The 9,924-nt window shown below is 42.3% G+C and overlaps 1 protein-coding gene across 1 annotated transcript; it reads left to right on the forward strand.

The window, feature by feature from the left end:
• Window positions 1-1,023: 1,023 nt before the first annotated feature.
• Window positions 1,024-9,508, forward strand: csdc2b (cold shock domain containing C2, RNA binding b). The gene is made up of 4 exons (XM_026927372.3): window positions 1,024-1,174; window positions 5,437-5,801; window positions 6,668-6,790; window positions 8,130-9,508. The coding sequence occupies exons 2-4, from the start codon at window positions 5,644-5,646 to the stop codon at window positions 8,290-8,292; spliced, it is 444 nt and encodes a 147-aa protein (XP_026783173.1). The 5' UTR covers window positions 1,024-1,174; window positions 5,437-5,643; the 3' UTR covers window positions 8,293-9,508.
• Window positions 9,509-9,924: the final 416 nt, after the last annotated feature.

A 9,924-nucleotide genomic window follows, 5' to 3' on the forward strand; every position in this document is an offset into this window, starting at 1 on the left:
GCTAACGTGGCTAGCAAGTAACAGATGCTTATAGCCTCCAGTTTAGCGTCATGCAACATGTCCAGAGGTCACTGTGATATCCAATGGACTGGTCTGATATTGATATTGATATTGATATTGATATGATGCTGTATTTGTGCCTCAAATAATGCTTTTATATTTGTAATAATTATAAAGTTTATTTGGGGATTCTATCCCGAGCATCCATTTTAATTCGATTATCTATATAAAAGAATTCCCTCAAGGTTTTCCAGGCTACGGTCGCAGAGCAAACGGCGCTCTCAGAATTGTACATCTCAGATTGCAGTATAGTTTCATATAATTTTTCTTTAAGACATATACACTATACGGCCAAAAGTTTGTGCGCCCCTGACCATCACACCCATATGTGCTTGTTGAACATCTCATTCCAGATTTATTCCCCCGTGTTTGCTGTTATAATAAGCTCCACTCTTCTGGGAAGCTTTCCACTAGATGTTGGAGCGTGGCTGTGGGGATTTGTGATCATTCAGCTACAAGAGCATTAGTGAGATCAGGCGCTGATGTTGGTGAGGAGGTCTGGGGTTCAGTCGGTGTTCCAGTTCATCCCAAAGGTGTTCAGTGGGGTTGAGGTCAGGGCTCTGTGCAGGACACTCGAGTTCTTCCACTCCAACCTTCACACACCATGTCTTCATGGAGCTCGCTTTGTGCACAGGGGCATTGTCATGCTGGAACAGGTTTGAACCTCTTAGTTCCAGTGAAGGGAAATTGTAATGCTGCAGCATACAGAGACATTCTGTACAATTGTGTGCTTCAGAATTTGTTTGGAGAAGAACCACATCTGGGTGTGATGATCAGGTGTCCATATACTTTTGGCTATAGGCCTATAGTGTACATCAGAGGCGAATCAGATTCGCTGTGTGGAATCGACTCCTAAGCTCCAATGCATGAAATAGAAGAATCGACTCTTTTTTTTTTTTGAATCGACTCCCAGCCTGAGTGTGCGATTTGGGACGCCTCGCGAACCAACACGGGAACACACACACACACACACACGCAGAGCGTTGGGTTAACGTTACATAACGGTGGGTGTGTGTGTATGTGTGTGTAAGAAGACACATGAATCCAGGAGCTCGATTCGCGCCTCAGTGAGCGGACATCTTAAAAAAAAAAAAAAACAAAACAAAAACAAAACGTAAGTAGACGAATGCGATGCTTATTCGTTACAAAAGATGTTCCGTTATATGATTTCTCTCCTTTGTCGAGTTGCATGGAAGAGATAGAAGAGCTTAACGATGACTAAAAGCTCAAATAAATGTTATTTTGCTGGCGAATTGCAGATAAATATCATCTCTAATCGCCATTTTCTTTCTGCTGCTTCTTCTTTTTGTCTCACGCGCGTCCGAACATTCTGGAAAGGGCTGCTGTTGCTAAGCTACGCGTTCATCAGATTTCTACAGAGCAACTACAAATGTCACTTTACACACACACACACCTTTACACACACACAAAAAGCTTTTTAATTCAAATTATAAAGTAAGACATTGAATTGTGTGGAAATTCTACATATAGAGATGTTTATTTTTTTAGGTTTTTCAACGAGCAGAAAGTGTAGTGTCATCTTGGAGCATCAGCTTCATCCTTTTTGTTTTGTTTTGTTTTGCTTTTGTTTTTGTGTTGAGCATGTATCCCTCATTATCATGTTTCTGTGCTGTATAACTGAACCCCATGTCTAAAGTGAGGTGTTTTATGAATTAAATTCGTGTCACGTTTGTGTTTTGTGTGTGTGAGTGTGTGTGTGTACGCAGAGAGTTTAATAATTGAGTCAGGACAGAGAACAGGGTGGATTGCTCTGCCATAATGAAACTCAGAGAATCTATTCCTGCTGAAATAAAACAACAAAAACCCTCATAATGGTTAATGTCATGGTTTTAATGGTTATAAAGGGAGTTGTATTGGTTTTAATGGAAACTCTAATGGTCCCTATGGGTCTCTACTGGTAATTTATTGCCTTCTATTGGTGGCATGATATGTCTAATGGATACCATTAAGGACCAGTAATGGTAATGGTTTGTAATGGTATTTATAGTGGAAACCATTAGAATTTCTGTATTTTTTTTTCTCCCCCAGCAGGGATAGGATCTGGCATTAGGATTTACTATAGCAAGCCAAGTCGTGACTTCTCTCTCTCTCTCTCTCTCTCTCTCTCTCTCTCTCTCTCTTTGTTTTTCTCCCTGTAATGACGTCAGAACGCTGCCAGTATTTCACCAGCTCCCAATGACGTCAAACTCCGGCGTGCTGTAACCTATAACCTTGGACAGGAGCGTTTAATGATTTCATGACTCACTGCGGCTCGTCTCTGTCCTGATCCTTTTTTACTTCCACTGAACTCTGTGCTCAAACACACACGCAGGGACTGTTTGCTTTTGTGCTGACGAGTTGGATCTCGTGTGTCAGAGCATGAAATGCACTAAAAATGAAAGGATTACAAGAGCAGGATGGAGGGATATTAACGGCATACCAGGAAGCATTCGGCATTTGATGCTTTTATCTGATGTGACCTGTGAGCGAGGCGAAATCCAATCAGAGTGCCAGTCGCATCCCGTAGAGCAGTCTCCTGCTGAATTACCCATACTGAATGAAATGTGTCTTCAGCTTGCCTTGTTCTTCATTCATTCATCTATCTGAAGTAAGCGCTTTATCCTGGTCAGGGTCACCGTGGATTTGGGGTCTATCCCAGGAACATTGAGCATGAGGTGGGAATACATCCTGGTTGGATTGCAGAGCACTATACGCACACATAATTGTAGGTGAGGTCACAACTCGTAATTCCCAACCTCCAACCAGGAAAAGCCAAAGAAAATCCCCACCCACCCCCATGCTTAGTGGTTAGCATTGTTGCCTCGCACCTCCAGGGTTGGGGGTTCGATTCCTGCCTCCATCCTGTGTGTGTGAAGTTTGCATTTTCTCCCACGTGTGGTTTGGGGGTTTCCTCCAGGTACTCCGGTTTCCTCCCCCAGTCCAAAGACATGCGTTGTAGGCTGATCGGGATCTCTGAGTTGTCCATAGTGTGTGATTGTGTGTCCGATTGCGCCCTGCGATGGGTTGGCATCCATCCATGGTTTTCCCTCCAAGTTTTTCCCCCGCCTTGTGCCCCGAGTTCCCTGGAATAGGCTCCAGGCTCCCTGCCACCCAGTGTAAGATGATGATGGATGGATGGAAAATCCCCCCAAATTGAAATTCACACTCATCAACTGAGGTATTCTTCTCAACTCCGAGTTCCTTCCCAGTTTACGCAGTGACGTCAAATCAACATGGCCGCTCGCAGCATCAGAAATAAACAAAGCAGCACTTCTTACCTTTGAATGAGTTATACCTTTAGATCAGTCAACATACAGACATATTCGCTTGTTAATTCTATAGCACTGACTCTATAGTTTGCTGTTTTGAGGAGGACAATATACATCACTCATCACAGTTAGCTGGCTAGCTTGTTGCTAACAAAAGACACACATGGAGGTGGCCATGTTTTTCATTACAACCTGCTAATTACCACTTACGAGGTATGTCGAATGCGGCGTCACACTTAGGAGCAATTTAGATTAGCCAGTGTATTTACTGGCATGTTTTTGGGAGCTGGAAGGAAACCTGCAGGGACACACAAGAACTCTCTCTAACTCATTTACATTCAGCTCATTTGACCCTTTTATACAACTTGAGGTTTAAGGGTCTTGCTCAGTGGTTCTCAGTGCTGGGATTTGAACTCACTACCTTCCCATTAATAGCCCACTGACCCACCACTGCTTACAAGCTAACCACTAACTCGTAATTTGGCTACTAGGTTCTTGGCTAAGCACTAAATCGGCTACAAAAGCACAAGTTACTCAGTGTCAAACCGCACTTTCCCGAACCACATGTTATTTTAAAAGTTCTCGATGAGAGTGACTAGTGTCAAGCTTAGCACACCACTCTCTCAGGTTTTTTCCAGCTTTTACTCACGTCTCTCTCTTCCTGAGAGAAGCCCTGATTTTAAAAGATAAAAGGAGGGAGAAATCCCTCAGTGCCGTGTTGTTTTTCATTGCCACGCTGCTGAAAGCGTCGCTCGCTGTGTCCCGGACACAATGGGCACCGTTGTGCGCTGTCCCATGCGTTCTTGTGGGGCGAGGCGGCCTGCATGTAAACACACCACCGTACTGTGGCACACACTGCAGCTTTGTTTACGCTGCCGACAACTAAGTTTTTTTTTTTTTTTCGCCCTGTTGGACACAAAAACAAGCTGCCTACATGGACTGAACAGGCTGTTTGACAAGGAGGCTAACCTGAAGATAAACAGGCTTCAGCCGGGCGTACGTTGTCCTGCAAGAGAAATCTTTTCACCTGACTGCGGCTCACACTGCACGACCCGATGTCTCGACATGACGGTGAAAACACCATCACAAAATTCTCATGCTGTACAATACCTCATGATGCGGGTGCACACACAGCGCTCATCATCGCCCGAAGTTAAATGCACCTTAGTCTGCGTTCACGTTAGCGAACGTCAGCCGGATATTCATTTTCTATCTATGTGTACGACACGGAGCGGCAAGCAACAAAGCAGTAGCATGACAAGCGAGAGTTGAGTTCAGATTTTCTGAATTCTATGCAAATTAGGTACGATGAGATAAAATGACAAATCCAAACAATCGTCTTGAACGATTCCTCAGACGAATCTTACGGCGCACATGGTCCGAAGTTTCTTCAGTTCCCCTCACACATCTTTAGCTCCTACCTGCAGTTAGTTCCGGTTTACTGTGTGTTGCAGAACTTTTAACTGTGGTTTCATCTTATCCTGTCACATACGACCTTGTTATAATGTTTATAAAGACGTTATGAAGAAAAATAAGGCTTGGAAAGAAGTAGCAGAGATCGTTGTATGTAGCTAGAACAGTTAACTTGCTTTGCTGATCTGCCAACGAAGCGAGTATGGAGCCGATTACGTGACATGTAAATCATCTATTTATTATATACTTACTTTAAAATGTATTCCGTTACAGTTACAAATTACTTCATAAAAAAATGTAATCAGTAACGTAATCCAAGTATAACAATATGAAAGTAACGTAGCCTGGTTACTTTTAATAAAGTCAAGAGAAAACCAATATATGAACAACATCAGCTTTTAAATATGAAGAACAACAACTTTAGAGCTGCTCGCTACCATCAGTCTGAAAATCTTAACAGATAAGCCAAAGATTAAAGACACACAGGACACTTTTGTTACTGTTTATTTTAGAAAAATAGCATAAATACAAGGATATCTATTGATGAAATCAGGAACAAGGTGAATTTCAGTAGTAGATATTACCTGATGCTGATATTATGTGTTTAATAACTATAATTGGATCTCATTATTATCGTCTCTGTCTATTTATGTGCCTCTGTATGTGTGTGTGTGTGTGTGTGTGCGCGCTGCAGGATTTCTGCCAGGATTTATGTGTGTGTAACTCCCGTCACCGCTCAGTCTAAAACTCGGCTGGTCTGCCACCATACACACCTGCCCAGGTGTAAAAGAAACCTCAGAGTCTCCAGTTTCACCCAGGTCTAACCAGCCAAGCGGTGAAGACCCACACACTCTCTCTCTCACACCACACACACACACACACACACACACACGCTTGAAGCATGGCGGAACCGGAGCTGAACGAGTCGTCCCTGCGCTCTCCGAGCTCGGCGTCTCACTCCGTCTCGTTCCCCTTCATGAGGGAAGGCAGCCGCGTGTGGGAGAAAGCAGGGGAGCTGCCCAGCCCTCTGCCCACCAAACGCACACGCACTTACTCTGCGTAAGGAGCTGAATCTCACACACACACACACACACACACACAACTGCAGAGTCATTGACACTAGCTGGGTTTTCTTTACCATGTTTATGCTTAAATACTTAAATATATCTCAGTGTAATTATTTATTCATAAATCCCATTTCCTTCACTCTTTTTTTAATCTCGTCATTAGAGATAAACTAAATTTACACCTTAGCCAAGTGTAAAACATGTTTGTGGTGTATTTAGGCTTTTATCATCCAAAATTTTAGGCTTTTTATTTTTAAACTTTGGGGGAAAAAAGCTGTATGGGAAACCTTGTTTAGATGTAAAGAAGAACATATATTTTAATTCAATAATAAACCAATGGACTAAACAGCAAAAACTACTGCACCAGTTTGATTCAGGAGCTGCTGTTTTTGTAAATTTAAAAAAGCAAATAAATACAAATGAACAAACTCTGGGCTTGTTACATGAGGTAGTGTTAAAAAAAAGGTAACTATATCAAAGAGGTTCTTTACCAGAAGGTTACTTTTAGCCCTTACAATTTAATACGAAATTGTTATCCCAATGTCCCAATGTTTGTTTTGAAAACAGCGGATTTTAAATGCTTTTCATAACTTCAGCTTGAAACAGTACTATAAATGGGCATGTCCTCTTTCTAAGCGCCCTGTAGGGCACACAGGGACAGATGGGGATTGTGGCGGACGTGACAAGTTTATGTGAATGAGAAGAGATTATTTCAGATCTTAGTGTGTATTTCTGTAACATAAACACATTATCTGGTTGGTTTGTGTACAGTATTGTGTGCATGTGTCAATACTGGCATTGTGTGTGTACAGTGCATACAGTCTTCAACTCAGTTTTCTTCCTCTCCTCTGTCTCCAGCACGGTGCGGGCGAACTCAGGTCCCGTGTTTAAGGGCGTGTGTAAGAACTTCTCGAGGTCACGGGGTCACGGATACATCAAACCCGCTAATGGTGGAGAAGACATCTTCGTCCACATCTCAGAGTGAGTCGATAATCATCCGGTAATCATCCAGTGTTTAATATGGTCAGAATTATTCATTTAAAACCCATTCTTCATTTAAAAAAAAAAAAAGAAGAAGCAAGAATAAAAATCATGTTCATGAGATTTTTTTTTGGTGGCTCTTTAAGGGTTTTTCAAAAGATGTTTCATTCTGAGATAAAACTAGAATCAGATATTATGTTCAGATGAGACTAAGATGTAATATTTTGGCCATGAACACCATTGGCGTGCTTGGCAAAAATCATTGCTGTTTCAGGGCTGTTTTGTGGCTGGTGGCTCGTCGATCTTGTGGGGATCGATGCCAGGACATTTCAGCCCAAAACCTGGTCGCCTCTGCAGGGAGGTTAAGACCTAAGACAAGATAATGACCCCGAACATACATCCTAATCCACACGGAAATGGCTGCAGGGCACAAAAAACATCACACAAAAAAAAATTCACTGTCCCATTCTGAAGAGAATATCTATATTTACAAACCGAAGAATATAAAGGAGAATATGAAGGAGAGAACAAGATCCTTTACAAGGGTCTCCAATCTTGTTGGACATGTTAGACAGGAAGAGACTCACTGCTGTTACTCTCTGCATACTAAGCACCAGTGCATGGCATTGCATGAAAATTACGCTGTGTTGTCAGTTTAATAAATTCACATAACCATGCATTAGCCTGCTGGAGAAGGTCTTGGGAGGATAAAAAAAAAACATTGATCTTGGCCAGCAACTCATATCGAACCAGTACAACATATACTTAATGGATTCCAAAGTGCGATTGGTTATATTTCTTATACCTATTATATGTTGTACTTCTTGCTGCGCTCACACTGGCTCCAGTCGTTTTACTGCCAGTCGATATGTGTTTCATTTGACGTGCCAGGCTAACGCGATGTCCACAAACGCTAGCTAGAGATCATATCCAAGACCACTCACTTGACCACAAATCAGATGTCTTCCCACTAAATGTAAATTCTGGAGGGAAATCGCTTCTGTATAAATGCAAAATGTTTTGCTTGTATGATTTCTGCTGCATAACGGCGGGCAGAATGTGCCTTGGTTAGCTAAATAAAACAGTGAATACACAAGTCCTGGTTTATTTTGGGTAAATTTAACACTTCAAGCCTGTAGAAGTGTAGCTCTTGTTGACTGGCTAAGGAGCTACGAGTACGAACAAATTTCTTAAACCAACTATTCGTACTCGCAACATCACTTGGCTGCTAATTGCGTTTCTACCTCTGCCTCTTGTCGATGAAGATCAGCAGCTGAACATTGCTGTTTCTGTAGCAGCTTCTCTTAGAGCATGAACAATCGGTTTCTCTTTCATGCAGCATCGAGGGCGAGTACGTTCCCGTGGAAGGCGACGAGGTGACGTATAAAGTGTGTCCCATCCCACCTAAGAACCAGAAGGTGCAGGCAGTGGAGGTGGTGATCACGCATCTGAACCCTGGAACGAAGCACGAGACCTGGTCCGGCAAGATCATCAGCTCGTAGGCTCCACCTTGGCCTGCTGTTGTTTAGCCTGGCCTGGGGCAGAATCGGGGATTTTCTTCTTTTCTTCTTTTCTTTTCTTTTCTTTTTTTTTTTCCTGAAGTAGGAACACAGCAGGTGAACACAAGTTGGAGAAGGATGGAGGTAAGGAAGGATAAAGAACGTAATAAAGTAGTAGCTTCAAAAACATGTGTTAGAGAAAAGGAAGCAATGAGAAAAGTCAGGATCAGAGAGAGAGAGAGAGAGAGAGAGAGAGAGATTATGGAAATAGAAAGGCAGGTTATATAATTTCATTATTTAAAAGTGTTACTGGGGAGCAACAGGAAGCAGAAAGAGAGAAAGAGAGAGGAACAGACAGATTCAGAGATTGTGGAAATAGAAAAGGAGCTTGATTTCTTCCTGACAGATGTGTGTGAACAGGAAGAGAGCGTCAAACAGAAAGAAAAAAATCTTGAAGAGAAGGGAACCATGGTCAAAGTAAAAAACTTACTGAACTGTGAAAGACAAAGTAATGACTCTGGACTTCCTGAAGTCATCTGATCGAACCCCTTCTCATAAGCGTTGGCCTTTATTTGTTTATTGTTTGTTATTTTATTTATTTGTTAGCTAGTTTTGTTTGTTGCGGGGCGGGGGAGCTTCCTTTCTGGATTCTGTTGCAGATTATGCTGGAATTTGAGACTAATATTGCACTCGAAACTTGAAACCCCAAAAACAACATACTGCCAAACTGAGTACAACTCCCAGAATTCCAGTGGGAGTGATTCAGGGTAAACCGTCAGGATTTTCTAGTCCTATTTTGACAAAACCAGTCGGTCTCACATCACACTTCTACTGATCACAATAGAAAGTCCTGAAATGTCGTGTACCCTTGTTATGACTGTAGTTAATTCATCATTTGGTAGAAACTCGATAGTGAAAGTAGCTCACTTTAGAAACTCTTTAGTTGATCATGTATAATTAAGTCTACTGCTGCATGTAGTCAGTTCCTCCAACAAAATTTCTATGCATCTTTTCTATGCTTCATTGTTTTGTATTTATTTGATTTGATCATGTTTTTGTACTTAACTGACAACTTGGTTAGTTTAGATTTAAAAAAAATAAAAAAAATTTTTGTTTTTAATTTTAAAGCACTTTTTCCCTCCGGTCAGATCACTGTGGCTGGTGTAGCATCATTTACGTGTGAAACAGAGTTAATAAAAATAAAACATTTTATTAGTCACCTGCCTGTGACCCACTTTCTCTTTTCACCTTGATTCTTAATTTTAGGACATCACTGAACCTTAAGGGGCAGTCGTGGCCTAATGGATAGAGAGTCGGACTTGTAACCCAAAGGTGAACCTGAAGGTTGTGGGTTCGAGTCTCAGGTCCGGCAGGGATTGTAGGTGGGGGGAGTGAATGATCAGCGCTCTCTCCCACCCTCAATACCACGACTGAGGTGAGACCCTTGAGCAAGGCACCGAACCCCCAACTGCTCCCCGGGCGCCGCAGCAAAAAAGGATGCCCACTGCTCCGGGTGTGTGTTCACGGTGTGTGTGTGTGTGTGTGTGTGTGTGTGTGTGTGTGTTCACTACTGTGTGTGTGCACTTGGATGGGTTAAATGCAGAGCACAAATTCCGAGTATGGGTCACCCTACTT

This window comes from Pangasianodon hypophthalmus, chromosome 29, assembly GCF_027358585.1.
Source record: "Pangasianodon hypophthalmus isolate fPanHyp1 chromosome 29, fPanHyp1.pri, whole genome shotgun sequence".
Lineage (NCBI taxonomy): Eukaryota > Metazoa > Chordata > Actinopteri > Siluriformes > Pangasiidae > Pangasianodon > Pangasianodon hypophthalmus.

Bases quoted from the DNA above. Each gene is read 5' to 3' on its own strand.
- csdc2b (XM_026927372.3), top strand. From the start codon at position 5,644: ATGGCGGAACCGGAGCTGAACGAGTCGTCCCTGCGCTCTCCGAGCTCG. The intron at 5,802-6,667 runs GTAAGGAGCTGA...CTCTGTCTCCAG, and splicing joins CGCACACGCACTTACTCTGC to CACGGTGCGGGCGAACTCAG. The intron at 6,791-8,129 runs GTGAGTCGATAA...TCTTTCATGCAG, and splicing joins ATCTTCGTCCACATCTCAGA to CATCGAGGGCGAGTACGTTC.